The sequence below is a fragment of the Corvus hawaiiensis genome, chromosome 31 (genome assembly GCF_020740725.1).
Source record: "Corvus hawaiiensis isolate bCorHaw1 chromosome 31, bCorHaw1.pri.cur, whole genome shotgun sequence".
NCBI lineage: Eukaryota > Metazoa > Chordata > Aves > Passeriformes > Corvidae > Corvus > Corvus hawaiiensis.
Window position 1 is genome coordinate 2,908,446 of NC_063243.1, and position 27,429 is coordinate 2,935,874.

Consider the following 27,429-nt stretch of genomic DNA (forward strand, 5'->3'; position numbering starts at 1 on the left):
GGGGAGGAAAAGTCACGTTTGCTTGGATTTCTTGGGGCCCTGCTGGATCGGTGCATTTTCGGAGTTACCCCGGGATGCCTTGAGCACTGGCTTATGGACGGTAAGGATTTTTTCTCCTGCTTTACGACTGAGGAGATCTTCCCAGGCTTTTCTTTTGCGTCAGCTGTACAGAAGATTTTGGTTGCTGGGCGTAACTATGCCAACAGACCCAGAGCGGCTGCTATTGTGACGTCAAGGGAGCCGGGCCGCATCACAGTGCTGTCGATGCAACGTTGTCCCGGTGCGCGCGAGGCCTCGTTGTCCAGAGCAGCTCTTTGGCTTGCTCGCTGCAGGAGGACCCTCGTGACTGAGGCGTTCTCAGCAGACGGCCTGCACCCCGAGAGGAGCCTTGGTTTTTCCCCCGGGTGGCATTCAGTGTGCAAACCCGCACAGCACTGCTAGAATGATCGGGCAAGTCTGTGCCGCGGTTTGCACGGTTTTTTCTGTGGCGTATTCCGGCTACTTCCTGACCCACCTGACTCGTAAGTAAAGGTTTATCCTGGGGGTAGCCATCACACGGCGTTTGCTTCACTTTGCTCTTTATGCTTGTTTGTAGTGATGAAGCTGACTTGGGAGCAAAAGTGCCATTAAGATGCCGCTCCTTTGCTAAAGCTCCTGCCAACAGCATCAGCTAAAAAGGGGGTGTCTGCACTCGCTGGCGGGTGCAGAGTATTTGCAACGTAACCTGCAGGGGCCGCGTTCCCTCCACGGGAGAGCGCGTGGCGTTGGACACTGTCATTTCCTCAGCTTGCTGCTTCAGCCGAGACAACCTGCAAATTGCAGGCTGGCAGGGAGTCTCACAAGTACTTCTAAAACTTGGCCAGGAGTGAGGGAAAGCACTTTTTTGCTCCAAATCCTGCCATTAGAGGCCTTGGCTCTCTGCTGTGACCCTTTGCGGTGCGCCAAGAGAGCGATTCCCTGGGCGATGAAGTGCAAGCTCCTAACCGGTTAGGCTTTGCTCCTGAACCCAGGAGCTGTTCCTGGGCTGCTTTAGAAGAGAACCGCCACAGCTATGGGGCCCTTTGTGGAAGCTTTCCCGGGGTATCATTTGCAGCAAGTTGATGGGAATTAGTGTATGCAATTTATTTTTAAAAAATAAAAAACAAATAAAACAACAGCAACAACAACAACAACAACAACAACAACAAAAAACGAAAAGAAAGGTTGCAGGAAAGAGAAGAGGAAAAAGCTGCTTGAGCTGTTGGGCAGAACAGAAGCTCTGACTTAAAGGACACTTGGCATTTCTGTGATGGTGTTTCTATTTCTTCAGTGACAAAAGTAGAGAGAGCCTAGTATCGTGTCCTTGTTGTTCTCTTGCTTGCTGTGGGAAAAATCTTGTGTTGCTCCTGGAGGGATGCTGGGAAAGGAAAATGCTCTCTGTTGGGACTGACTTGTCCTGTGGGACTCCCCAGCCACAGGCACTTTTCTAATGGCATCTGGTTCCTTTTCCCTTGCTCGCTGCAGGTCACCTCACACGCGGATGGAGACACGCCCGTCCTTTGGTGAGTGGCAAAGGAACCTCTGACCTTGCTGGCATGTAAGAATTGTGCAGCAAGCTGTGAGCTTGGCCTGTTGCGGTAGAGTGTAGAGTGCCAGCCTGAGAGGCGGAAAGAAAGCCCAAGTCGGTGCTGGCATCAGCAGCAGCAAAGGGAGCACTGGCTCTTTCCTAATTTTCCATTGAAGAGCCTTTCAAGAGATGAAAGGCAAGTGTGGCAGGCCAAAGGTGTCTTGCTGATTCTAGCCAGGGTGGAAGATCAAATGCACAGCAAGACGGAGCACCACCTAATTTGCCCATCTTAAGAGGGTGAATTTCACGACTCAGAATCCCACTTTGATCAAAGTTTCTGATTTCCCCTTAGTCTGGGTGAAAAGAAACCAGCTTCCGGAGCTGACAAGAAAGCAGCTCCTGAAGGACTGGCTGCTCCCTGTCCCTCTCACTGCTGTCTGTCTGCAGGGCTCACCAGCAGGGTCAGCACCTCCTCTGGCTCCCTCTCTTGCTGAGGAAGAGGCTGAAGAGGAGCCAAATGACAAGAAGCCTCCATCTGTTGTCCATCCACAGCCTCAACGTGCAGAGCCAGTAAGTGGCACCTGTGCTTGGCACTGCCTTTGGTGCAGGGCCGAGCTTCAAGTTTCTGACGAGCCAGCCCTTGCCGCTCGTGCCTGAAGATGCTGGGGGCTGTGTGCCTGCCATGACGTAGTGCTGCTTCAGCCAGGCCAGGGACCCCTAGCAAATGGCTTCTGAACTTTCACATTTGAGCGCCATTTTGCCGGGACGCTGAGAGGGCCTGAGAAAGTCTCTTGGGATCAGATGAGAGGCAGCATTGTGCCTTTAAATTGTTGCCAGCGTAGAAGCGAGCCCCTTGGTGCACGGTGTCCCTGCAGGCTCCCCGTGGTCAGCGGCCAGAGACGGTCCAAAGACGCAGTTGACAGCCTTGCAGGATACTTAGGAGACACTGGCCCCTGGGAGGGACCAATTAGCTTCAGGCACAACGTAGACCAGACTGGCCTTCTGGTCAGACACGACCATGCCCACTCGAGGGTGACTTCATTGCCCAGGGGAGCACAGCAGGAGGAAAGCAACGGGGCTCTGGGGCCCTGCTCCCACCTCTTTCTGTATCTTTGCAACCTCGTCAATACCTTGTTGCAGTCGTCTTGCAGAAAATCGATAAAATGTAGCATGAGCCTGGCCATGTGCTGCTGTAGCACAGCAGCCTTCGGGGTTTGCCCGTTGCCTTTGAGAAGGGCACATGCAAAACCCCCCCAGCCAAAGAGGCCTGGCGGTGGCCGACAGCCTTCCTTTGGCCGTGTGCTCTGTGGGGTATCTGTGCCAACCACCTTTCTGACGGGCAATCCTTTCTTGTCCCAGCTCTCTCTTGACGCGCGCTCTGCCGTTCAACGTGCCGCTGCACCGGCGCGGTCTGCAGCAGCCAGCACTCCCCCACATGCCAGCACTTCGTCCAGCAGCCCAGCCCAGCAGCTGGAGATGAGAGAGGAGCAGAGCCTGAGGAGACTGAGTACGTCTGGTGTATTTCCGGTCTGCCAGAGCGGCGTGTTTTCTGTGCGTCTCTGTATTGGCTGCGCCAGAAGTTCCTCCTCGCTTTAGTGTCACAGAGGCATTTAGGCCTCCCTCCAAGAGCCGGTTGCTGTGCTTTGAGGCAGCAAGAGAGCGCTCGGCGTGTTCCCGCTGCCTCCGAGGGCAGCTGGCACTGGCTTGGCTTTGCCTGGGCTGCCCTCTGTGCCAAAGACAAAAGCAGAGATTGTTTCTGTTGAGCAGAAGGCTGGCACCTAGCGGGTGACTGGGCCCCAGGGAGCTCTCGGGCCCCAGCTATTCTCCGCTGCTGCCATTTCTACGACTGTTCTCACTCCTCCTCTCACTGGTGCACGTTGTTCTCCTAAGTGGCCCTGCCGGTGGCGGCAGGTGCCAGTGCAGAGGCTGCGGAGGCCCTTCCTTAGCTCTGAGGGCCCAGTTCCCAAAGGCCCATCGTTCTGGGTTATCACATGAGCTGCTGTGCTTGAAAGCCGTGAAGTCCTTCTTGGAAAGGCCAGCTGCTGAAAGGTGGAGAAGATGGCCCTCCCGCTCGCTGTTCTCAGCGGCTGGAAGCCAAGTGACTGCAAAGGGCACAGAGCTCCCGACAGTGGGGCTGCATCTTGGATCGTCTGGGGAGCGGCATCTCCCTTTCAAAGTGAGCACCTTGCACTGCTTTTGTCTTTCAGGGAGCATTGTGAGTCTGGGCGAGCCGAGGAGGAAATACTCGGCGTTTGAAGAACTCGGACGAGGGTAAGTCTGACGCCTGCTCCTTACGCAAAACCGTGGGCCCAGTCTCTGGCCGGTGTAGCGTCAAGCGTGACATCAGGCAAGCTGCGAACACGGTCAGACTCTGGCTTTACCTTCCTGCCACCTCTCAGGACTGCTCAGTCACAGCAGTCAGAAGGCATCATCAAAGACAACCTGGTGCTGGCAAGGTCTGCCTTGCTTGCAGCAAGGAGCAGGGCCTGGAAGATGTCCCGCCCCTGCCGCAGTATGCCGGCCTACCAGAGCACCTTGTCACCCGAGAGCTGGCAGATAACACTTCTCCAAGGCAGAGTTTTCCAAGTTCTTCTTCTCCAGTTTTTCCAAAGGGTCCCCCTTAGGCTGGGAACGGAACCGATCGGGCGTGTGCCTTGGAGATTTGTAGCAGCCCTTGGTGTTCACATTGGGCCTCCGTTTTCTCCCGGACACCCTGCATGGCAGAGGGCTGCTGGGCTGTTGTGCTAATGGCGGGGGAGGCGCCGCAGCTGGGCGTTTTCCAAATGCTCCAGGCAGCCTGGGGAGATCTCCTGCCTAGGCTGGCTTTCACCGCCAGGGACTAAAGGGCTTTCTTTTTCTGCTGCTGTTTTCTTTCTAGGGGTTTTGGAGCTGTTTATAAAGCCCTCGACGCCAGCACAGGACAACAGGTAAAGTGTCAATGCCCCCAGCAGATTTTGCAGCTCTGGAGCGCTTTCGCCGCGGCTGCGAGCCTTGGCTGGAGCTTTGGGTGGCCGCTCCATCTCTGCGGCAGAGGCTGCTCCTCTGAAGCACGGACTAGGCTCAGCAGCCTGCAGACGGCATTTGGGACGGGCTTTGGTCCTTCTCCTAAGCTCTGCCCTCTGGCACAGCTGGGCTGCGTCATTGCACAAGCACTCGCTGCGTGTTCCTGGGCATCTCGTGCGACGAGCGCCTTCTCAAGTCAACGGTCTCTCAATGTCCTTTTAGGTGGCCATCAAGAAAATGGCGCTTCAAGAGGAGATGTCCGAGGAGCTGGCTGTCAATGAAATCGTGGTCATGAGGGACAGTAGGAACCCCAATATTGTTACCTACTTAGACAGGTGGGGCTATTCTCATGTCAACGTTCCTTTAGGATACTGCAAGCCCAAAGTGGCAAACCCCTTTGGTTGCTGGCAGAAAATGGAGCTGTTTAGGATTTCTCTCCTCCAGTGCAGGGGAGGAGGTTGCACTTGGTCTGCAATAATCTCTTCTGGCATATGCAGCTTGGAGAGCACTTCCAAAAAGCTGGGTCAGCCCCTCGGGTGACTGGGCTGTGCCCAGGTCCTCTCTCTCCATGCCGGGCTTTTCTTCTTTCAGCTACCTGGTCGACGGGGAGCTCTGGCTGGCGATGGAGTTCATGGACGGCGGCACGTTGTATGATGTACTCGGGGCAGTGTACCTCGAGGAAGGACAGATAGGCGCTGTCTGTCGGGAGGTGAGGGATGCCACTTGTGCTTCCCCTGGCCTGCACAGGATGGCCCTTGTCAACTGGTGGTTAAGAACAGCAGAGATTTCTTGCTCACGGCCTTGCTTTGCTGTTGCTGTCACGACACGGAGAAGAAAGAGCACCTGAAGCCAACTGCCTGCCAGTGTCCCCGCACTTCCTAGGCTCCGTTCTCGCACTCTTACGTACTGCCGTTGTGCTCCGGCGCTCGTGCTCGCTGCCTCACTGGCTCGCTCGCTGTGTCGCACTTGTTTCCTCTTGCCAGCTTTGCCTGGAGCCTGTCTGTGTATCCTGCATTCCTTGCCGCTCCAAGCCTGCACGCTGGTGGCAGAATTTCAAGCTAAGGGCAAAGGAGATGCCCTCAGCTTCAAAGGACAGCAGTGCAGCCCAGATGGCGTTGGATTCTGGAACTGGTCTAACGTGCTGCTTCCTCCTCTGCTGCCACAAGGCTACCAAGAAAATCTTTGCCATGACGCCCCCCAGCCAAAGGGCACGTGCTACGTACCGAAGGGAGGAGGGGCTTTTGGAAGCTCAGATGTGCCTTTGCTTGGAAAGATGGAACACTCGTCTAAGAGTGTTGAAGCAGCAAGCTCTTCCTCTTGACAGCACTAGGATGCTGCGCCCTGGCTCACTAGTCCCTGAGAAAGCTGCCACTCTCGTCGAGCCCGTTCCTTTCTTGCAGGATGCAATCAGGTCCTGAACCTTCACCTTTCCCTTTCTCCTCTCTCGCTCAGTGCCTGCAAGGACTGCATTTCCTTCATTCCCGCCGAGTCATCCACAGAGACGTCAAAAGCTGCAACATTCTTGTGAGCATGGACGGATCTGTGAAATTGGGTGGGTATCCTTGGTGCGGCGCAGCGTTGCCGGGATGCGCTCTGGGGCTGCTCTGGGGTAACTGCCAGTTCTCCAGAAGGGCTGCTTGGCCAGCGCGTGAAACGTGAGGGCATTTTTGAAGTGGCCGGTGCCTTATCTCCCTGGCTGCAGCCCCGCGGAAGCAGAGCACTGCTGCTTTTCCGGCTAGATTCACCGTGGCCTTGTCAGGCTTTGAGCGGGCAATCCTTTGGCTGGGTTTGCCAGTTGTAGCTGGCTTTGACAGGGTTTGTTTTTCTCCGCAGCTGACTTTGGCCTCTGTGCTCAGCTCACCCCTGAGCGCGACAAGTGCAGCTCCAGCGTCGGCACTCCCAGCTGGATGGCGCCGGAAGTCGTGAGAGGAGAAGCCTACGGCCCCAAAGTGGACATCTGGTCACTGGGGATCGTGGGGCTGGAAATGGTGGAAGGGGAAGCTCCTTACCAGAGGGAACCCCGTCTCAGGCTAAGGTGCAGCTTAAAAGTGCGGCTCTGTGTGGAGAGAGCTGTTGTGGCTAGGAAAGGAGCAGGTAGAGTGTCCTCTTCCCTTTTTTGTAGGTTTTAGAACTGATAGAAAGGAACGGGGCCCCAAAACTGCAAAACCCCAGGCAGCACTCGGCTCTCCTGCGCGACTTTCTCCGCTGCTGCCTGCAGACAGATGAGGACAGGCGCTGGTCTGCCCAGGAACTCCTGAAGGTAAGAAAAAGCAAAGCGGCAAAAAGCCCTGCGAGCTGTGGACGCCTGCGTGAAGGGCCAAAGAGGACTGGGGCCCACGTGGGCCTGGGCGAGACAGGTCCGGGACCGGAAGGCGGAGGGGCAGATGGTGCCCTCGGTCCTCTTTGTGCGTCTTCCTGGTAGCAGAGGAACCCTGCTTGAGCCTGTTGGACGCGATCTTGGGAAGTAATGGTTCTTTTTGGTTTTGTTTTTCCTTTGGGCAGCATCCTTTTGTGACCTCAGGCGATCCTGCCTCCAGCCTGGCTGCTCTGATCATCTCAGCCAAGCAAGTGCAGGAAGACTGGAGAGGAGACGCTTGCGCCTGAGGAGGCCTTGCTGCCCCGCCAGCTCAGAGGAGCGACGAGGGGATGTACCGTGTTTAGGAGAAGATTCGGCGGCCATCCCCTGAGTTTTAGAATGAGCTGTTCCGTAGTTAGGAAGTTTATAGTTTTGAGATTTTCTTAGCTTAGCTGGTTTCAGTTAGGACTCTAGACCCCAGAAAGCTTCATTAATGGAGCATTGTTTAGCTAAGAGTAGAGTATTGCTGATGTAGGGGAGCTGAGAATTATCCTTGAGGTAGAAATGGACGAATCGCCATACTGATGATTAAGCTATGAAAGAAAAAGCTGGGACTCAGCAGAACTGGACCAGGCATGAGCTGTCAGCCTGAACAGGTCACCAGGAGGACAGAATGATGAAGATGAAGACGAAGACGAAGATGAAGATGAAGATGAAGAAGTAGCTGGAAGACCCTTGGTTTCAGCCCTTGGTTTCAGCAGGACTGGCAATAAAAAACTGTAAAACCTCCAGAGCCCTGGAAGATTCCCTTCCTTGCCACGCTGTGCCTAAGCTGGACAGCGCCTTCGAAGCCGTGCGCTCTGGACGGGCTGTCCCGTTGATGGCTTTGCGCTGCTTCCCAGCGGCCCAAGGCTCTCCCCCCTCGCAGAGGGGCCCTGCCCCGCCCCCCGCGCCCCGTGGCCTCTGCCGCCCCGCCCGCCCTGCGCAGATGTTGCCCCCCCCCCCACCCTCCCCCCGTGCCCTGGCATCCCCCAGCGCCAGCCGCCCCTCACGGCGCGGCAGGAGGAGGGAGCAGGCCCCGCTTGTTCCCCTTTCCTGGCGCTCACGGGGCATCGAAGAGCCAAGGAGGGCTGAAACGGCACGTCCCCCAAACGCTTCCCTCTCTGGTCCTTTTGGGGCACTTAACGCGCTCTGCTCAAGGGAGTCCGAGGGCCTACACTCGGCTTTCCCTGCTAAGGTGTCATTCTTCCTTCTGTAAGCTCCACAACTGGCTGGTTGATGTGAGCTGTCTAGGAGATGGGGAAAACGAGACGCTTTCAAATTGGGGGAATTATCCTGGTAAATTACTGCAGTTTTTCAGCAACAGAATTTCAAGGTGCAGCTGGGCCTTTCAGCCATTGCATCGATTTTCAAATGCCACCCGCAGCATGCGAAGTGTGAAGAGCCCAGTGTGAAGCTCCTCAAAGACACTGCAGCACTTGTCCACCAGCAGACAGGACGTGTCTGTGCTGAGTCACCAGAAAAGCAAGCTAAGCCCGGAGCCGTTATTGCACGGGCAAGCAGAGTTGGTTTCCAGAGGAGCTGCATGCACTCGTTTCCCTCTCCCACTCAGTACTTTCTCTCCTCTTTCGAGCTGGCTCCTGGCTTTAACTGGAGCTTTTGACAGAGAAGGGAATGACTGCATCTCATTTTCATTGGGATGTGGCCGTCCAAATGTCTGCAAGGAATCTTACAGGGAGCACGGAGCCTGGGCAAACATCTGTGAGGCTGCAGCTTTTGACTGTTTGAAACAGGCCTTCTTTGGGCTCGGCACCTGCAGGCCACCGCACAGCGGTAGCCGGAAGGCTGCTGCCAGAGCTGCAACACAACAAAAGCGTGGCAGCCCAAGAATCCGCGCGCAGCTCTTCTGCACGTTGTCCAACGTTAAGGTGCCAAAGAAAGAGCAAGCAGGAAGAGAGGAGCTTTGTGTCAGGAGACAAGCCAACATCTCCCTGTCAGAAAGGGAGGTCAGGCTCCAAACTGAGTCAGAGCAAAGGTCAGCATGCACCTACGTGCTCAAGAAGCAACTGCGCACTGCAATACTCCTGGAAACTGATTTCCTTGGCTTCTTTTGTCCCCTAAATGTCATCAAAGCAGTTAGGGCTTTCAGAAGCAACAAAGATGCCAGCAGGAACAAGCACACTTGCTTTTAGTCAAAGCCTTGGGGAGGAAAAGTCACGTTTGCTTGGATTTCTTGGGGCCCTGCTGGATCGGTGCATTTTCGGAGTTACCCCGGGATGCCTTGAGCACTGGCTTATGGACGGTAAGGATTTTTTCTCCTGCTTTACGACTGAGGAGATCTTCCCAGGCTTTTCTTTTGCGTCAGCTGTACAGAAGATTTTGGTTGCTGGGCGTAACTATGCCAACAGACCCAGAGCGGCTGCTATTGTGACGTCAAGGGAGCCGGGCCGCATCACAGTGCTGTCGATGCAACGTTGTCCCGGTGCGCGCGAGGCCTCGTTGTCCAGAGCAGCTCTTTGGCTTGCTCGCTGCAGGAGGACCCTCGTGACTGAGGCGTTCTCAGCAGACGGCCTGCACCCCGAGAGGAGCCTTGGTTTTTCCCCCGGGTGGCATTCAGTGTGCAAACCCGCACAGCACTGCTAGAATGATCGGGCAAGTCTGTGCCGCGGTTTGCACGGTTTTTTCTGTGGCGTATTCCGGCTACTTCCTGACCCACCTGACTCGTAAGTAAAGGTTTATCCTGGGGGTAGCCATCACACGGCGTTTGCTTCACTTTGCTCTTTATGCTTGTTTGTAGTGATGAAGCTGACTTGGGAGCAAAAGTGCCATTAAGATGCCGCTCCTTTGCTAAAGCTCCTGCCAACAGCATCAGCTAAAAAGGGGGTGTCTGCACTCGCTGGCGGGTGCAGAGTATTTGCAACGTAACCTGCAGGGGCCGCGTTCCCTCCACGGGAGAGCGCGTGGCGTTGGACACTGTCATTTCCTCAGCTTGCTGCTTCAGCCGAGACAACCTGCAAATTGCAGGCTGGCAGGGAGTCTCACAAGTACTTCTAAAACTTGGCCAGGAGTGAGGGAAAGCACTTTTTTGCTCCAAATCCTGCCATTAGAGGCCTTGGCTCTCTGCTGTGACCCTTTACGGTGCGCCAAGAGAGCGATTCCCTGGGCGATGAAGTGCAAGCTCCTAACCGGTTAGGCTTTGCTCCTGAACCCAGGAGCTGTTCCTGGGCTGCTTTAGAAGAGAACCGCCACAGCTATGGGGCCCTTTGTGGAAGCTTTCCCGGGGTATCATTTGCAGCAAGTTGATGGGAATTAGTGTATGCAATTTATTTTTAAAAAATAAAAAACAAATAAAACAACAGCAACAACAACAACAACAACAACAACAACAAAAAACGAAAAGAAAGGTTGCAGGAAAGAGAAGAGGAAAAAGCTGCTTGAGCTGTTGGGCAGAACAGAAGCTCTGACTTAAAGGACACTTGGCATTTCTGTGATGGTGTTTCTATTTCTTCAGTGACAAAAGTAGAGAGAGCCTAGTATCGTGTCCTTGTTGTTCTCTTGCTTGCTGTGGGAAAAATCTTGTGTTGCTCCTGGAGGGATGCTGGGAAAGGAAAATGCTCTCTGTTGGGACTGACTTGTCCTGTGGGACTCCCCAGCCACAGGCACTTTTCTAATGGCATCTGGTTCCTTTTCCCTTGCTCGCTGCAGGTCACCTCACACGCGGATGGAGACACGCCCGTCCTTTGGTGAGTGGCAAAGGAACCTCTGACCTTGCTGGCATGTAAGAATTGTGCAGCAAGCTGTGAGCTTGGCCTGTTGCGGTAGAGTGTAGAGTGCCAGCCTGAGAGGCGGAAAGAAAGCCCAAGTCGGTGCTGGCATCAGCAGCAGCAAAGGGAGCACTGGCTCTTTCCTAATTTTCCATTGAAGAGCCTTTCAAGAGATGAAAGGCAAGTGTGGCAGGCCAAAGGTGTCTTGCTGATTCTAGCCAGGGTGGAAGATCAAATGCACAGCAAGACGGAGCACCACCTAATTTGCCCATCTTAAGAGGGTGAATTTCACGACTCAGAATCCCACTTTGATCAAAGTTTCTGATTTCCCCTTAGTCTGGGTGAAAAGAAACCAGCTTCCGGAGCTGACAAGAAAGCAGCTCCTGAAGGACTGGCTGCTCCCTGTCCCTCTCACTGCTGTCTGTCTGCAGGGCTCACCAGCAGGGTCAGCACCTCCTCTGGCTCCCTCTCTTGCTGAGGAAGAGGCTGAAGAGGAGCCAAATGACAAGAAGCCTCCATCTGTTGTCCATCCACAGCCTGAACGTGCAGAGCCAGTAAGTGGCACCTGTGCTTGGCACTGCCTTTGGTGCAGGGCCGAGCTTCAAGTTTCTGACGAGCCAGCCCTTGCCGCTCGTGCCTGAAGATGCTGGGGGCTGTGTGCCTGCCATGACGTAGTGCTGCTTCAGCCAGGCCAGGGACCCCTGGCAAATGACTTCTGAACTTTCACATTTGAGCGCCATTTTGCCGGGACGCTGAGAGGGCCTGAGAAAGTCTCTTGAGATCAGATGAGAGGCAGCATTGTGCCTTTAAATTGTTGCCAGCGTAGAAGCGAGCCCCTTGGTGCACGGTGTCCCTGCAGGCTCCCCGTGGTCAGCGGCCAGAGACGGTCCAAAGACGCAGTTGACAGCCTTGCAGGATACTTAGGAGACACTGGCCCCTGGGAGGGACCAATTAGCTTCAGGCACAACGTAGACCAGACTGGCCTTCTGGTCAGACACGACCATGCCCACTCGAGGGTGACTTCATTGCCCAGGGGAGCACAGCAGGAGGAAAGCAACGGGGCTCTGGGGCCCTGCTCCCACCTCTTTCTGTATCTTTGCAACCTCGTCAATACCTTGTTGCAGTCGTCTTGCAGAAAATCGATAAAATGTAGCATGAGCCTGGCCATGTGCTGCTGTAGCACAGCAGCCTTCGGGGTTTGCCCGTTGCCTTTGAGAAGGGCACATGCAAAACCCCCCCAGCCAAAGAGGCCTGGCGGTGGCCGACAGCCTTCCTTTGGCCGTGTGCTCTGTGGGGTATCTGTGCCAACCACCTTTCTGACGGGCAATCCTTTCTTGTCCCAGCTCTCTCTTGACGCGCGCTCTGCCGTTCAACGTGCCGCTGCACCGGCGCGGTCTGCAGCAGCCAGCACTCCCCCACATGCCAGCACTTCGTCCAGCAGCCCAGCCCAGCAGCTGGAGATGAGAGAGGAGCAGAGCCTGAGGAGACTGAGTACGTCTGGTGTATTTCCGGTCTGCCAGAGCGGCGTGTTTTCTGTGCGTCTCTGTATTGGCTGCGCCAGAAGTTCCTCCTCGCTTTAGTGTCACAGAGGCATTTAGGCCTCCCTCCAAGAGCCGGTTGCTGTGCTTTGAGGCAGCAAGAGAGCGCTCGGCGTGTTCCCGCTGCCTCCGAGGGCAGCTGGCACTGGCTTGGCTTTGCCTGGGCTGCCCTCTGTGCCAAAGACAAAAGCAGAGATTGTTTCTGTTGAGCAGAAGGCTGGCACCTAGCGGGTGACTGGGCCCCAGGGAGCTCTCGGGCCCCAGCTATTCTCCGCTGCTGCCATTTCTACGACTGTTCTCACTCCTCCTCTCACTGGTGCACGTTGTTCTCCTAAGTGGCCCTGCCGGTGGCGGCAGGTGCCAGTGCAGAGGCTGCGGAGGCCCTTCCTTAGCTCTGAGGGCCCAGTTCCCAAAGGCCCATCGTTCTGGGTTATCACATGAGCTGCTGTGCTTGAAAGCCGTGAAGTCCTTCTTGGAAAGGCCAGCTGCTGAAAGGTGGAGAAGATGGCCCTCCCGCTCGCTGTTCTCAGCGGCTGGAAGCCAAGTGACTGCAAAGGGCACAGAGCTCCCGACAGTGGGGCTGCATCTTGGATCGTCTGGGGAGCGGCATCTCCCTTTCAAAGTGAGCACCTTGCACTGCTTTTGTCTTTCAGGGAGCATTGTGAGTCTGGGCGAGCCGAGGAGGAAATACTCGGCGTTTGAAGAACTCGGACGAGGGTAAGTCTGACGCCTGCTCCTTACGCAAAACCGTGGGCCCAGTCTCTGGCCGGTGTAGCGTCAAGCGTGACATCAGGCAAGCTGCGAACACGGTCAGACTCTGGCTTTACCTTCCTGCCACCTCTCAGGACTGCTCAGTCACAGCAGTCAGAAGGCATCATCAAAGACAACCTGGTGCTGGCAAGGTCTGCCTTGCTTGCAGCAAGGAGCAGGGCCTGGAAGATGTCCCGCCCCTGCCGCAGTATGCCGGCCTACCAGAGCACCTTGTCACCCGAGAGCTGGCAGATAACACTTCTCCAAGGCAGAGTTTTCCAAGTTCTTCTTCTCCAGTTTTTCCAAAGGGTCCCCCTTAGGCTGGGAACGGAACCGATCGGGCGTGTGCCTTGGAGATTTGTAGCAGCCCTTGGTGTTCACATTGGGCCTCCGTTTTCTCCCGGACACCCTGCATGGCAGAGGGCTGCTGGGCTGTTGTGCTAATGGCGGGGGAGGCGCCGCAGCTGGGCGTTTTCCAAATGCTCCAGGCAGCCTGGGGAGATCTCCTGCCTAGGCTGGCTTTCACCGCCAGGGACTAAAGGGCTTTCTTTTTCTGCTGCTGTTTTCTTTCTAGGGGTTTTGGAGCTGTTTATAAAGCCCTCGACGCCAGCACAGGACAACAGGTAAAGTGTCAATGCCCCCAGCAGATTTTGCAGCTCTGGAGCGCTTTCGCCGCGGCTGCGAGCCTTGGCTGGAGCTTTGGGTGGCCGCTCCATCTCTGCGGCAGAGGCTGCTCCTCTGAAGCACGGACTAGGCTCAGCAGCCTGCAGACGGCATTTGGGACGGGCTTTGGTCCTTCTCCTAAGCTCTGCCCTCTGGCACAGCTGGGCTGCGTCATTGCACAAGCACTCGCTGCGTGTTCCTGGGCATCTCGTGCGACGAGCGCCTTCTCAAGTCAACGGTCTCTCAATGTCCTTTTAGGTGGCCATCAAGAAAATGGCGCTTCAAGAGGAGATGTCCGAGGAGCTGGCTGTCAATGAAATCGTGGTCATGAGGGACAGTAGGAACCCCAATATTGTTACCTACTTAGACAGGTGGGGCTATTCTCATGTCAACGTTCCTTTAGGATACTGCAAGCCCAAAGTGGCAAACCCCTTTGGTTGCTGGCAGAAAATGGAGCTGTTTAGGATTTCTCTCCTCCAGTGCAGGGGAGGAGGTTGCACTTGGTCTGCAATAATCTCTTCTGGCATATGCAGCTTGGAGAGCACTTCCAAAAAGCTGGGTCAGCCCCTCGGGTGACTGGGCTGTGCCCAGGTCCTCTCTCTCCATGCCGGGCTTTTCTTCTTTCAGCTACCTGGTCGACGGGGAGCTCTGGCTGGCGATGGAGTTCATGGACGGCGGCACGTTGTATGATGTACTCGGGGCAGTGTACCTCGAGGAAGGACAGATAGGCGCTGTCTGTCGGGAGGTGAGGGATGCCACTTGTGCTTCCCCTGGCCTGCACAGGATGGCCCTTGTCAACTGGTGGTTAAGAACAGCAGAGATTTCTTGCTCACGGCCTTGCTTTGCTGTTGCTGTCACGACACGGAGAAGAAAGAGCACCTGAAGCCAACTGCCTGCCAGTGTCCCCGCACTTCCTAGGCTCCGTTCTCGCACTCTTACGTACTGCCGTTGTGCTCCGGCGCTCGTGCTCGCTGCCTCACTGGCTCGCTCGCTGTGTCGCACTTGTTTCCTCTTGCCAGCTTTGCCTGGAGCCTGTCTGTGTATCCTGCATTCCTTGCCGCTCCAAGCCTGCACGCTGGTGGCAGAATTTCAAGCTAAGGGCAAAGGAGATGCCCTCAGCTTCAAAGGACAGCAGTGCAGCCCAGATGGCGTGGGATTCTGGAACTGGTCTAACGTGCTGCTTCCTCCTCTGCTGCCACAAGGCTACCAAGAAAATCTTTGCCATGACGCCCCCCAGCCAAAGGGCACGTGCTACGTACCGAAGGGAGGAGGGGCTTTTGGAAGCTCAGATGTGCCTTTGCTTGGAAAGATGGAACACTCGTCTAAGAGTGTTGAAGCAGCAAGCTCTTCCTCTTGACAGCACTAGGATGCTGCGCCCTGGCTCACTAGTCCCTGAGAAAGCTGCCACTCTCGTCGAGCCCGTTCCTTTCTTGCAGGATGCAATCAGGTCCTGAACCTTCACCTTTCCCTTTCTCCTCTCTCGCTCAGTGCCTGCAAGGACTGCATTTCCTTCATTCCCGCCGAGTCATCCACAGAGACGTCAAAAGCTGCAACATTCTTGTGAGCATGGACGGATCTGTGAAATTGGGTGGGTATCCTTGGTGCGGCGCAGCGTTGCCGGGATGCGCTCTGGGGCTGCTCTGGGGTAACTGCCAGTTCTCCAGAAGGGCTGCTTGGCCAGCGCGTGAAACATGAGGGCATTTTTGAAGTGGCCGGTGCCTTATCTCCCTGGCTGCAGCCCCGCGGAAGCAGAGCACTGCTGCTTTTCCGGCTAGATTCACCGTGGCCTTGTCAGGCTTTGAGCGGGCAATCCTTTGGCTGGGTTTGCCAGTTGTAGCTGGCTTTGACAGGGTTTGTTTTTCTCCGCAGCTGACTTTGGCCTCTGTGCTCAGCTCACCCCTGAGCGCGACAAGTGCAGCTCCAGCGTCGGCACTCCCAGCTGGATGGCGCCGGAAGTCGTGAGAGGAGAAGCCTACGGCCCCAAAGTGGACATCTGGTCACTGGGGATCGTGGGGCTGGAAATGGTGGAAGGGGAAGCTCCTTACCAGAGGGAACCCCGTCTCAGGCTAAGGTGCAGCTTAAAAGTGCGGCTCTGTGTGGAGAGAGCTGTTGTGGCTAGGAAAGGAGCAGGTAGAGTGTCCTCTTCCCTTTTTTGTAGGTTTTAGAACTGATAGAAAGGAACGGGGCCCCAAAACTGCAAAACCCCAGGCAGCACTCGGCTCTCCTGCGCGACTTTCTCCGCTGCTGCCTGCAGACAGATGAGGACAGGCGCTGGTCTGCCCAGGAACTCCTGAAGGTAAGAAAAAGCAAAGCGGCAAAAAGCCCTGCGAGCTGTGGACGCCTGCGTGAAGGGCCAAAGAGGACTGGGGGCCACGTGGGCCTGGGCGAGACAGGTCCGGGACCGGAAGGCGGAGGGGCAGATGGTGCCCTCGGTCCTCTTTGTGCGTCTTCCTGGTAGCAGAGGAACCCTGCTTGAGCCTGTTGGACGCGATCTTGGGAAGTAATGGTTCTTTTTGGTTTTGTTTTTCCTTTGGGCAGCATCCTTTTGTGACCTCAGGCGATCCTGCCTCCAGCCTGGCTGCTCTGATCATCTCAGCCAAGCAAGTGCAGGAAGACTGGAGAGGAGACGCTTGCGCCTGAGGAGGCCTTGCTGCCCCGCCAGCTCAGAGGAGCGACGAGGGGATGTACCGTGTTTAGGAGAAGATTCGGCGGCCATCCCCTGAGTTTTAGAATGAGCTGTTCCGTAGTTAGGAAGTTTATAGTTTTGAGATTTTCTTAGCTTAGCTGGTTTCAGTTAGGACTCTAGACCCCAGAAAGCTTCATTAATGGAGCATTGTTTAGCTAAGAGTAGAGTATTGCTGATGTAGGGGAGCTGAGAATTATCCTTGAGGTAGAAATGGACGAATCGCCATACTGATGATTAAGCTATGAAAGAAAAAGCTGGGACTCAGCAGAACTGGACCAGGCATGAGCTGTCAGCCTGAACAGGTCACCAGGAGGACAGAATGATGAAGATGAAGACGAAGACGAAGATGAAGATGAAGATGAAGAAGTAGCTGGAAGACCCTTGTTTTCAGCCCTTGGTTTCAGCAGGACTGGCAATAAAAAACTGTAAAACCTCCAGAGCCCTGGAAGATTCCCTTCCTTGCCACGCTGTGCCTAAGCTGGGCAGCGCCTTCGAAGCCGTGCGCTCTGGACGGGCTGTCCCGTTGATGGCTTTGCGCTGCTTCCCAGCGGCCCAAGGCTCTCCCCCCTCGCAGAGGGGCCCTGCCCCGCCCCCCGCGCCCCGTGGCCTCTGCCGCCCCGCCCGCCCTGCGCAGATGTTGCCCCCCCCCCCACCCTCCCCCCGTGCCCTGGCATCCCCCAGCGCCAGCCGCCCCTCACGGCGGGGCAGGAGGAGGGAGCAGGCCCCGCTTGTTCCCCTTTCCTGGCGCTCACGGGGCATCGAAGAGCCAAGGAGGGCTGAAACGGCACGTCCCCCAAACGCTTCCCTCTCTGGTCCTTTTGGGGCACTTAACGCGCTCTGCTCAAGGGAGTCCGAGGGCCTACACTCGGCTTTCCCTGCTAAGGTGTCATTCTTCCTTCTGTAAGCTCCACAACTGGCTGGTTGATGTGAGCTGTCTAGGAGATGGGGAAAACGAGACGCTTTCAAATTGGGGGAATTATCCTGGTAAATTACTGCAGTTTTTCAGCAACAGAATTTCAAGGTGCAGCTGGGCCTTTCAGCCATTGCATCGATTTTCAAATGCCACCCGCAGCATGCGAAGTGTGAAGAGCCCAGTGTGAAGCTCCTCAAAGACACTGCAGCACTTGTCCACCAGCAGACAGGACGTGTCTGTGCTGAGTCACCAGAAAAGCAAGCTAAGCCCGGAGCCGTTATTGCACGGGCAAGCAGAGTTGGTTTCCAGAGGAGCTGCATGCACTCGTTTCCCTCTCCCACTCAGTACTTTCTCTCCTCTTTCGAGCTGGCTCCTGGCTTTAACTGGAGCTTTTGACAGAGAAGGGAATGACTGCATCTCATTTTCATTGGGATGTGGCCGTCCAAATGTCTGCAAGGAATCTTACAGGGAGCACGGAGCCTGGGCAAACATCTGTGAGGCTGCAGCTTTTGACTGTTTGAAACAGGCCTTCTTTGGGCTCGGCACCTGCAGGCCACCGCACAGCGGTAGCCGGAAGGCTGCTGCCAGAGCTGCAACACAACAAAAGCGTGGCAGCCCAAGAATCCGCGCGCAGCTCTTCTGCACGTTGTCCAACGTTAAGGTGCCAAAGAAAGAGCAAGCAGGAAGAGAGGAGCTTTGTGTCAGGAGACAAGCCAACATCTCCCTGTCAGAAAGGGAGGTCAGGCTCCAAACTGAGTCAGAGCAAAGGTCAGCATGCACCTACGTGCTCAAGAAGCAACTGCGCACTGCAATACTCCTGGAAACTGATTTCCTTGGCTTCTTTTGTCCCCTAAATGTCATCAAAGCAGTTAGGGCTTTCAGAAGCAACAAAGATGCCAGCAGGAACAAGCACACTTGCTTTTAGTCAAAGCCTTGGGGAGGAAAAGTCACGTTTGCTTGGATTTCTTGGGGCCCTGCTGGATCGGTGCATTTTCGGAGTTACCCCGGGATGCCTTGAGCACTGGCTTATGGACGGTAAGGATTTTTTCTCCTGCTTTACGACTGAGGAGATCTTCCCAGGCTTTTCTTTTGCGTCAGCTGTACAGAAGATTTTGGTTGCTGGGCGTAACTATGCCAACAGACCCAGAGCGGCTGCTATTGTGACGTCAAGGGAGCCGGGCCGCATCACAGTGCTGTCGATGCAACGTTGTCCCGGTGCGCGCGAGGCCTCGTTGTCCAGAGCAGCTCTTTGGCTTGCTCGCTGCAGGAGGACCCTCGTGACTGAGGCGTTCTCAGCAGACGGCCTGCACCCCGAGAGGAGCCTTGGTTTTTCCCCCGGGTGGCATTCAGTGTGCAAACCCGCACAGCACTGCTAGAATGATCGGGCAAGTCTGTGCCGCGGTTTGCACGGTTTTTTCTGTGGCGTATTCCGGCTACTTCCTGACCCACCTGACTCGTAAGTAAAGGTTTATCCTGGGGGTAGCCATCACACGGCGTTTGCTTCACTTTGCTCTTTATGCTTGTTTGTAGTGATGAAGCTGACTTGGGAGCAAAAGTGCCATTAAGATGCCGCTCCTTTGCTAAAGCTCCTGCCAACAGCATCAGCTAAAAAGGGGGTGTCTGCACTCGCTGGCGGGTGCAGAGTATTTGCAACGTAACCTGCAGGGGCCGCGTTCCCTCCACGGGAGAGCGCGTGGCGTTGGACACTGTCATTTCCTCAGCTTGCTGCTTCAGCCGAGACAACCTGCAAATTGCAGGCTGGCAGGGAGTCTCACAAGTACTTCTAAAACTTGGCCAGGAGTGAGGGAAAGCACTTTTTTGCTCCAAATCCTGCCATTAGAGGCCTTGGCTCTCTGCTGTGACCCTTTGCGGTGCGCCAAGAGAGCGATTCCCTGGGCGATGAAGTGCAAGCTCCTAACCGGTTAGGCTTTGCTCCTGAACCCAGGAGCTGTTCCTGGGCTGCTTTAGAAGAGAACCGCCACAGCTATGGGGCCCTTTGTGGAAGCTTTCCCGGGGTATCATTTGCAGCAAGTTGATGGGAATTAGTGTATGCAATTTATTTTTAAAAAATAAAAAACAAATAAAACAACAGCAACAACAACAACAACAACAACAACAACAAACGAAAAGAAAGGTTGCAGGAAAGAGAAGAGGAAAAAGCTGCTTGAGCTGTTGGGCAGAACAGAAGCTCTGACTTAAAGGACACTTGGCATTTCTGTGATGGTGTTTCTATTTCTTCAGTGACAAAAGTAGAGAGAGCCTAGTATCGTGTCCTTGTTGTTCTCTTGCTTGCTGTGGGAAAAATCTTGTGTTGCTCCTGGAGGGATGCTGGGAAAGGAAAATGCTCTCTGTTGGGACTGACTTGTCCTGTGGGACTCCCCAGCCACAGGCACTTTTCTAATGGCATCTGGTTCCTTTTCCCTTGCTCGCTGCAGGTCACCTCACACGCGGATGGAGACACGCCCGTCCTTTGGTGAGTGGCAAAGGAACCTCTGACCTTGCTGGCATGTAAGAATTGTGCAGCAAGCTGTGAGCTTGGCCTGTTGCGGTAGAGTGTAGAGTGCCAGCCTGAGAGGCGGAAAGAAAGCCCAAGTCGGTGCTGGCATCAGCAGCAGCAAAGGGAGCACTGGCTCTTTCCTAATTTTCCATTGAAGAGCCTTTCAAGAGATGAAAGGCAAGTGTGGCAGGCCAAAGGTGTCTTGCTGATTCTAGCCAGGGTGGAAGATCAAATGCACAGCAAGACGGAGCACCACCTAATTTGCCCATCTTAAGAGGGTGAATTTCACGACTCAGAATCCCACTTTGATCAAAGTTTCTGATTTCCCCTTAGTCTGGGTGAAAAGAAACCAGCTTCCGGAGCTGACAAGAAAGCAGCTCCTGAAGGACTGGCTGCTCCCTGTCCCTCTCACTGCTGTCTGTCTGCAGGGCTCACCAGCAGGGTCAGCACCTCCTCTGGCTCCCTCTCTTGCTGAGGAAGAGGCTGAAGAGGAGCCAAATGACAAGAAGCCTCCATCTGTTGTCCATCCACAGCCTGAACGTGCAGAGCCAGTAAGTGGCACCTGTGCTTGGCACTGCCTTTGGTGCAGGGCCGAGCTTCAAGTTTCTGACGAGCCAGCCCTTGCCGCTCGTGCCTGAAGATGCTGGGGGCTGTGTGCCTGCCATGACGTAGTGCTGCTTCAGCCAGGCCAGGGACCCCTGGCAAATGGCTTCTGAACTTTCACATTTGAGCGCCATTTTGCCGGGACGCTGAGAGGGCCTGAGAAAGTCTCTTGGGATCAGATGAGAGGCAGCATTGTGCCTTTAAATTGTTGCCAGCGTAGAAGCGAGCCCCTTGGTGCACGGTGTCCCTGCAGGCTCCCCGTGGTCAGCGGCCAGAGACGGTCCAAAGACGCAGTTGACAGCCTTGCAGGATACTTAGGAGACACTGGCCCCTGGGAGGGACCAATTAGCTTCAGGCACAACGTAGACCAGACTGGCCTTCTGGTCAGACACGACCATGCCCACTCGAGGGTGACTTCATTGCCCAGGGGAGCACAGCAGGAGGAAAGCAACGGGGCTCTGGGGCCCTGCTCCCACCTCTTTCTGTATCTTTGCAACCTCGTCAATACCTTGTTGCAGTCGTCTTGCAGAAAATCGATAAAATGTAGCATGAGCCTGGCCATGTGCTGCTGTAGCACAGCAGCCTTCGGGGTTTGCCCGTTGCCTTTGAGAAGGGCACATGCAAAACCCCCCCAGCCAAAGAGGCCTGGCGGTGGCCGACAGCCTTCCTTTGGCCGTGTGCTCTGTGGGGTATCTGTGCCAACCACCTTTCTGACGGGCAATCCTTTCTTGTCCCAGCTCTCTCTTGACGCGCGCTCTGCCGTTCAACGTGCCGCTGCACCGGCGCGGTCTGCAGCAGCCAGCACTCCCCCACATGCCAGCACTTCGTCCAGCAGCCCAGCCCAGCAGCTGGAGATGAGAGAGGAGCAGAGCCTGAGGAGACTGAGTACGTCTGGTGTATTTCCGGTCTGCCAGAGCGGCGTGTTTTCTGTGCGTCTCTGTATTGGCTGCGCCAGAAGTTCCTCCTCGCTTTAGTGTCACAGAGGCATTTAGGCCTCCCTCCAAGAGCCGGTTGCTGTGCTTTGAGGCAGCAAGAGAGCGCTCGGCGTGTTCCCGCTGCCTCCGAGGGCAGCTGGCACTGGCTTGGCTTTGCCTGGGCTGCCCTCTGTGCCAAAGACAAAAGCAGAGATTGTTTCTGTTGAGCAGAAGGCTGGCACCTAGCGGGTGACTGGGCCCCAGGGAGCTCTCGGGCCCCAGCTATTCTCCGCTGCTGCCATTTCTACGACTGTTCTCACTCCTCCTCTCACTGGTGCACGTTGTTCTCCTAAGTGGCCCTGCCGGTGGCGGCAGGTGCCAGTGCAGAGGCTGCGGAGGCCCTTCCTTAGCTCTGAGGGCCCAGTTCCCAAAGGCCCATCGTTCTGGGTTATCACATGAGCTGCTGTGCTTGAAAGCCGTGAAGTCCTTCTTGGAAAGGCCAGCTGCTGAAAGGTGGAGAAGATGGCCCTCCCGCTCGCTGTTCTCAGCGGCTGGAAGCCAAGTGACTGCAAAGGGCACAGAGCTCCCGACAGTGGGGCTGCATCTTGGATCGTCTGGGGAGCGGCATCTCCCTTTCAAAGTGAGCACCTTGCACTGCTTTTGTCTTTCAGGGAGCATTGTGAGTCTGGGCGAGCCGAGGAGGAAATACTCGGCGTTTGAAGAACTCGGACGAGGGTAAGTCTGACGCCTGCTCCTTACGCAAAACCGTGGGCCCAGTCTCTGGCCGGTGTAGCGTCAAGCGTGACATCAGGCAAGCTGCGAACACGGTCAGACTCTGGCTTTACCTTCCTGCCACCTCTCAGGACTGCTCAGTCACAGCAGTCAGAAGGCATCATCAAAGACAACCTGGTGCTGGCAAGGTCTGCCTTGCTTGCAGCAAGGAGCAGGGCCTGGAAGATGTCCCGCCCCTGCCGCAGTATGCCGGCCTACCAGAGCACCTTGTCACCCGAGAGCTGGCAGATAACACTTCTCCAAGGCAGAGTTTTCCAAGTTCTTCTTCTCCAGTTTTTCCAAAGGGTCCCCCTTAGGCTGGGAACGGAACCGATCGGGCGTGTGCCTTGGAGATTTGTAGCAGCCCTTGGTGTTCACATTGGGCCTCCGTTTTCTCCCGGACACCCTGCATGGCAGAGGGCTGCTGGGCTGTTGTGCTAATGGCGGGGGAGGCGCCGCAGCTGGGCGTTTTCCAAATGCTCCAGGCAGCCTGGGGAGATCTCCTGCCTAGGCTGGCTTTCACCGCCAGGGACTAAAGGGCTTTCTTTTTCTGCTGCTGTTTTCTTTCTAGGGGTTTTGGAGCTGTTTATAAAGCCCTCGACGCCAGCACAGGACAACAGGTAAAGTGTCAATGCCCCCAGCAGATTTTGCAGCTCTGGAGCGCTTTCGCCGCGGCTGCGAGCCTTGGCTGGAGCTTTGGGTGGCCGCTCCATCTCTGCGGCAGAGGCTGCTCCTCTGAAGCACGGACTAGGCTCAGCAGCCTGCAGACGGCATTTGGGACGGGCTTTGGTCCTTCTCCTAAGCTCTGCCCTCTGGCACAGCTGGGCTGCGTCATTGCACAAGCACTCGCTGCGTGTTCCTGGGCATCTCGTGCGACGAGCGCCTTCTCAAGTCAACGGTCTCTCAATGTCCTTTTAGGTGGCCATCAAGAAAATGGCGCTTCAAGAGGAGATGTCCGAGGAGCTGGCTGTCAATGAAATCGTGGTCATGAGGGACAGTAGGAACCCCAATATTGTTACCTACTTAGACAGGTGGGGCTATTCTCATGTCAACGTTCCTTTAGGATACTGCAAGCCCAAAGTGGCAAACCCCTTTGGTTGCTGGCAGAAAATGGAGCTGTTTAGGATTTCTCTCCTCCAGTGCAGGGGAGGAGGTTGCACTTGGTCTGCAATAATCTCTTCTGGCATATGCAGCTTGGAGAGCACTTCCAAAAAGCTGGGTCAGCCCCTCGGGTGACTGGGCTGTGCCCAGGTCCTCTCTCTCCATGCCGGGCTTTTCTTCTTTCAGCTACCTGGTCGACGGGGAGCTCTGGCTGGCGATGGAGTTCATGGACGGCGGCACGTTGTATGATGTACTCGGGGCAGTGTACCTCGAGGAAGGACAGATAGGCGCTGTCTGTCGGGAGGTGAGGGATGCCACTTGTGCTTCCCCTGGCCTGCACAGGATGGCCCTTGTCAACTGGTGGTTAAGAACAGCAGAGATTTCTTGCTCACGGCCTTGCTTTGCTGTTGCTGTCACGACACGGAGAAGAAAGAGCACCTGAAGCCAACTGCCTGCCAGTGTCCCCGCACTTCCTAGGCTCCGTTCTCGCACTCTTACGTACTGCCGTTGTGCTCCGGCGCTCGTGCTCGCTGCCTCACTGGCTCGCTCGCTGTGTCGCACTTGTTTCCTCTTGCCAGCTTTGCCTGGAGCCTGTCTGTGTATCCTGCATTCCTTGCCGCTCCAAGCCTGCACGCTGGTGGCAGAATTTCAAGCTAAGGGCAAAGGAGATGCCCTCAGCTTCAAAGGACAGCAGTGCAGCCCAGATGGCGTGGGATTCTGGAACTGGTCTAACGTGCTGCTTCCTCCTCTGCTGCCACAAGGCTACCAAGAAAATCTTTGCCATGACGCCCCCCAGCCAAAGGGCACGTGCTACGTACCGAAGGGAGGAGGGGCTTTTGGAAGCTCAGATGTGCCTTTGCTTGGAAAGATGGAACACTCGTCTAAGAGTGTTGAAGCAGCAAGCTCTTCCTCTTGACAGCACTAGGATGCTGCGCCCTGGCTCACTAGTCCCTGAGAAAGCTGCCACTCTCGTCGAGCCCGTTCCTTTCTTGCAGGATGCAATCAGGTCCTGAACCTTCACCTTTCCCTTTCTCCTCTCTCGCTCAGTGCCTGCAAGGACTGCATTTCCTTCATTCCCGCCGAGTCATCCACAGAGACGTCAAAAGCTGCAACATTCTTGTGAGCATGGACGGATCTGTGAAATTGGGTGGGTATCCTTGGTGCGGCGCAGCGTTGCCGGGATGCGCTCTGGGGCTGCTCTGGGGTAACTGCCAGTTCTCCAGAAGGGCTGCTTGGCCAGCGCGTGAAACGTGAGGGCATTTTTGAAGTGGCCAGTGCCTTATCTCCCTGGCTGCAGCCCCGCGGAAGCAGAGCACTGCTGCTTTTCCGGCTAGATTCACCGTGGCCTTGTCAGGCTTTGAGCGGGCAATCCTTTGGCTGGGTTTGCCAGTTGTAGCTGGCTTTGACAGGGTTTGTTTTTCTCCGCAGCTGACTTTGGCCTCTGTGCTCAGCTCACCCCTGAGCGCGACAAGTGCAGCTCCAGCGTCGGCACTCCCAGCTGGATGGCGCCGGAAGTCGTGAGAGGAGAAGCCTACGGCCCCAAAGTGGACATCTGGTCACTGGGGATCGTGGGGCTGGAAATGGTGGAAGGGGAAGCTCCTTACCAGAGGGAACCCCGTCTCAGGGTAAGGTGCAGCTTAAAAGTGCGGCTCTGTGTGGAGAGAGCTGTTGTGGCTAGGAAAGGAGCAGGTAGAGTGTCCTCTTCCCTTTTTTGTAGGTTTTAGAACTGATAGAAAGGAACGGGGCCCCAAAACTGCAAAACCCCAGGCAGCACTCGGCTCTCCTGCGCGACTTTCTCCGCTGCTGCCTGCAGACAGATGAGGACAGGCGCTGGTCTGCCCAGGAACTCCTGAAGGTAAGAAAAAGCAAAGCGGCAAAAAGCCCTGCGAGCTGTGGACGCCTGCGTGAAGGGCCAAAGAGGACTGGGGGCCACGTGGGCCTGGGCGAGACAGGTCCGGGACCGGAAGGCGGAGGGGCAGATGGTGCCCTCGGTCCTCTTTGTGCGTCTTCCTGGTAGCAGAGGAACCCTGCTTGAGCCTGTTGGACGCGATCTTGGGAAGTAATGGTTCTTTTTGGTTTTGTTTTTCCTTTGGGCAGCATCCTTTTGTGACCTCAGGCGATCCTGCCTCCAGCCTGGCTGCTCTGATCATCTCAGCCAAGCAAGTGCAGGAAGACTGGAGAGGAGACGCTTGCGCCTGAGGAGGCCTTGCTGCCCCGCCAGCTCAGAGGAGCGACGAGGGGATGTACCGTGTTTAGGAGAAGATTCGGCGGCCATCCCCTGAGTTTTAGAATGAGCTGTTCCGTAGTTAGGAAGTTTATAGTTTTGAGATTTTCTTAGCTTAGCTGGTTTCAGTTAGGACTCTAGACCCCAGAAAGCTTCATTAATGGAGCATTGTTTAGCTAAGAGTAGAGTATTGCTGATGTAGGGGAGCTGAGAATTATCCTTGAGGTAGAAATGGACGAATCGCCATACTGATGATTAAGCTATGAAAGAAAAAGCTGGGACTCAGCAGAACTGGACCAGGCATGAGCTGTCAGCCTGAACAGGTCACCAGGAGGACAGAATGATGAAGATGAAGACGAAGACGAAGATGAAGATGAAGATGAAGAAGTAGCTGGAAGACCCTTGTTTTCAGCCCTTGGTTTCAGCAGGACTGGCAATAAAAAGCTGTAAAACCTCCAGAGCCCTGGAAGATTCCCTTCCTTGCCACGCTGTGCCTAAGCTGGGCAGCGCCTTCGAAGCCGTGCGCTCTGGACGGGCTGTCCCGTTGATGGCTTTGCGCTGCTTCCCAGCGGCCCAAGGCTCTCCCCCCTCGCAGAGGGGCCCTGCCCGGCCCCCCGCGCCCCGTGGCCTCTGCCGCCCCGCCCGCCCTGCGCAGATGTTGCCCCCCCCCCACCCGCCCCCCGTGCCCTGGCATCCCCCAGCGCCAGCCGCCCCTCACGGCGGGGCAGGAGGAGGGAGCAGGCCCCGCTTGTTCCCCTTTCCTGGCGCTCACGGGGCATCGAAGAGCCAAGGAGGGCTGAAACGGCACGTCCCCCAAACGCTTCCCTCTCTGGTCCTTTTGGGGCACTTAACGCGCTCTGCTCAAGGGAGTCCGAGGGCCTACACTCGGCTTTCCCTGCTAAGGTGTCATTCTTCCTTCTGTAAGCTCCACAACTGGCTGGTTGATGTGAGCTGTCTAGGAGATGGGGAAAACGAGACGCTTTCAAATTGGGGGAATTATCCTGGTAAATTACTGCAGTTTTTCAGCAACAGAATTTCAAGGTGCAGCTGGGCCTTTCAGCCATTGCATCGATTTTCAAATGCCACCCGCAGCATGCGAAGTGTGAAGAGCCCAGTGTGAAGCTCCTCAAAGACACTGCAGCACTTGTCCACCAGCAGACAGGACGTGTCTGTGCTGAGTCACCAGAAAAGCAAGCTAAGCCCGGAGCCGTTATTGCACGGGCAAGCAGAGTTGGTTTCCAGAGGAGCTGCATGCACTCGTTTCCCTCTCCCACTCAGTACTTTCTCTCCTCTTTCGAGCTGGCTCCTGGCTTTAACTGGAGCTTTTGACAGAGAAGGGAATGACTGCATCTCATTTTCATTGGGATGTGGCCGTCCAAATGTCTGCAAGGAATCTTACAGGGAGCACGGAGCCTGGGCAAACATCTGTGAGGCTGCAGCTTTTGACTGTTTGAAACAGGCCTTCTTTGGGCTCGGCACCTGCAGGCCACCGCACAGCGGTAGCCGGAAGGCTGCTGCCAGAGCTGCAACACAACAAAAGCGTGGCAGCCCAAGAATCCGCGCGCAGCTCTTCTGCACGTTGTCCAACGTTAAGGTGCCAAAGAAAGAGCAAGCAGGAAGAGAGGAGCTTTGTGTCAGGAGACAAGCCAACATCTCCCTGTCAGAAAGGGAGGTCAGGCTCCAAACTGAGTCAGAGCAAAGGTCAGCATGCACCTACGTGCTCAAGAAGCAACTGCGCACTGCAATACTCCTGGAAACTGATTTCCTTGGCTTCTTTTGTCCCCTAAATGTCATCAAAGCAGTTAGGGCTTTCAGAAGCAACAAAGATGCCAGCAGGAACAAGCACACTTGCTTTTAGTCAAAGCCTTGGGGAGGAAAAGTCACGTTTGCTTGGATTTCTTGGGGCCCTGCTGGATCGGTGCATTTTCGGAGTTACCCCGGGATGCCTTGAGCACTGGCTTATGGACGGTAAGGATTTTTTCTCCTGCTTTACGACTGAGGAGATCTTCCCAGGCTTTTCTTTTGCGTCAGCTGTACAGAAGATTTTGGTTGCTGGGCGTAACTATGCCAACAGACCCAGAGCGGCTGCTATTGTGACGTCAAGGGAGCCGGGCCGCATCACAGTGCTGTCGATGCAACGTTGTCCCGGTGCGCGCGAGG

At 55.6% G+C, this 27,429-nt stretch overlaps 3 protein-coding genes and 3 long non-coding RNA genes across 7 annotated transcripts; all 6 read left to right on the plus strand.

Annotated features, from left to right (window-relative positions):
• The first annotated feature begins 292 nt into the window (after positions 1-292).
• LOC125318848 lies at positions 293-2,088 on the plus strand. Its single transcript, XR_007200517.1, has 3 exons — positions 293-521; positions 1,504-1,541; positions 1,994-2,088. It is a non-coding gene; the product is annotated as an uncharacterized LOC125318848 (long non-coding RNA).
• Positions 2,089-2,705: 617 nt separating this feature from the next.
• LOC125318764 (serine/threonine-protein kinase PAK 3-like) lies at positions 2,706-6,647 on the plus strand. Its single transcript, XM_048289695.1, has 8 exons — positions 2,706-3,053; positions 3,754-3,817; positions 4,425-4,473; positions 4,772-4,884; positions 5,141-5,258; positions 6,002-6,101; positions 6,383-6,584; positions 6,644-6,647. The coding sequence occupies exons 1-8, from the start codon at positions 2,717-2,719 to the stop codon at positions 6,645-6,647; spliced, it is 987 nt and encodes a 328-aa protein (XP_048145652.1). The 5' UTR covers positions 2,706-2,716.
• A 19-nt stretch (positions 6,648-6,666) lies between these two features.
• LOC125318772 lies at positions 6,667-7,634 on the plus strand. The gene is made up of 2 exons (XR_007200495.1): positions 6,667-6,809; positions 7,052-7,634. It is a non-coding gene; the product is annotated as an uncharacterized LOC125318772 (long non-coding RNA).
• A 1,705-nt stretch (positions 7,635-9,339) lies between these two features.
• On the plus strand, positions 9,340-15,694 carry LOC125318765 (serine/threonine-protein kinase PAK 3-like). The gene is made up of 11 exons (XM_048289696.1): positions 9,340-9,568; positions 10,551-10,588; positions 11,041-11,163; positions 11,953-12,100; positions 12,801-12,864; positions 13,472-13,520; positions 13,819-13,931; positions 14,188-14,305; positions 15,049-15,148; positions 15,430-15,631; positions 15,691-15,694. The coding sequence occupies exons 1-11, from the start codon at positions 9,490-9,492 to the stop codon at positions 15,692-15,694; spliced, it is 1,038 nt and encodes a 345-aa protein (XP_048145653.1). The 5' UTR covers positions 9,340-9,489.
• Positions 15,695-15,713: 19 nt separating this feature from the next.
• LOC125318681 lies at positions 15,714-16,681 on the plus strand. Its single transcript, XR_007200484.1, has 2 exons — positions 15,714-15,856; positions 16,099-16,681. It is a non-coding gene; the product is annotated as an uncharacterized LOC125318681 (long non-coding RNA).
• A 264-nt stretch (positions 16,682-16,945) lies between these two features.
• On the plus strand, positions 16,946-25,655 carry LOC125318677 (serine/threonine-protein kinase PAK 3-like). 2 transcript variants are annotated; one of them, XM_048289627.1, is made up of 12 exons: positions 16,946-18,194; positions 19,595-19,632; positions 20,085-20,207; positions 20,997-21,144; positions 21,845-21,908; positions 22,516-22,564; positions 22,863-22,975; positions 23,232-23,349; positions 24,093-24,192; positions 24,474-24,670; positions 24,763-24,900; positions 25,143-25,655. In XM_048289627.1, exons 1-12 carry the CDS (start codon positions 18,014-18,016, stop codon positions 25,242-25,244), a joined length of 1,371 nt encoding a protein of 456 aa, XP_048145584.1. In that variant the 5' UTR covers positions 16,946-18,013; the 3' UTR covers positions 25,245-25,655. The 2 variants fall into 2 exon arrangements, with proteins under 2 accessions (XP_048145584.1, XP_048145585.1); XM_048289628.1 differs by lacking the exon at positions 16,946-18,194 and adding an exon at positions 18,387-18,615.
• Positions 25,656-27,429: the final 1,774 nt, after the last annotated feature.

Excerpts from the sequence above, each read along its gene's own strand:
- LOC125318677 (XM_048289627.1), top strand. The coding sequence starts at position 18,014 with ATGTCATCAAAGCAGTTAGGGCTTTCAGAAGCAACAAAGATGCCAGCA. Across the intron at positions 18,195-19,594 it reads TGAGCACTGGCTTATGGACG|GTCACCTCACACGCGGATGG; the intron begins GTAAGGATTTTT and ends TGCTCGCTGCAG. Across the intron at positions 24,193-24,473 it reads GGACGGATCTGTGAAATTGG|CTGACTTTGGCCTCTGTGCT; the intron begins GTGGGTATCCTT and ends TTTTCTCCGCAG.
- LOC125318765 (XM_048289696.1), top strand. The coding sequence starts at position 9,490 with ATGATCGGGCAAGTCTGTGCCGCGGTTTGCACGGTTTTTTCTGTGGCG. Across the intron at positions 11,164-11,952 it reads AGCCTGAACGTGCAGAGCCA|CTCTCTCTTGACGCGCGCTC; the intron begins GTAAGTGGCACC and ends TTCTTGTCCCAG. Across the intron at positions 13,521-13,818 it reads ACGCCAGCACAGGACAACAG|GTGGCCATCAAGAAAATGGC; the intron begins GTAAAGTGTCAA and ends ATGTCCTTTTAG.
- LOC125318764 (XM_048289695.1), top strand. The coding sequence starts at position 2,717 with ATGAGCCTGGCCATGTGCTGCTGTAGCACAGCAGCCTTCGGGGTTTGC. Across the intron at positions 4,885-5,140 it reads ATTGTTACCTACTTAGACAG|CTACCTGGTCGACGGGGAGC; the intron begins GTGGGGCTATTC and ends TTCTTCTTTCAG. Across the intron at positions 5,259-6,001 it reads TAGGCGCTGTCTGTCGGGAG|TGCCTGCAAGGACTGCATTT; the intron begins GTGAGGGATGCC and ends TCTCTCGCTCAG.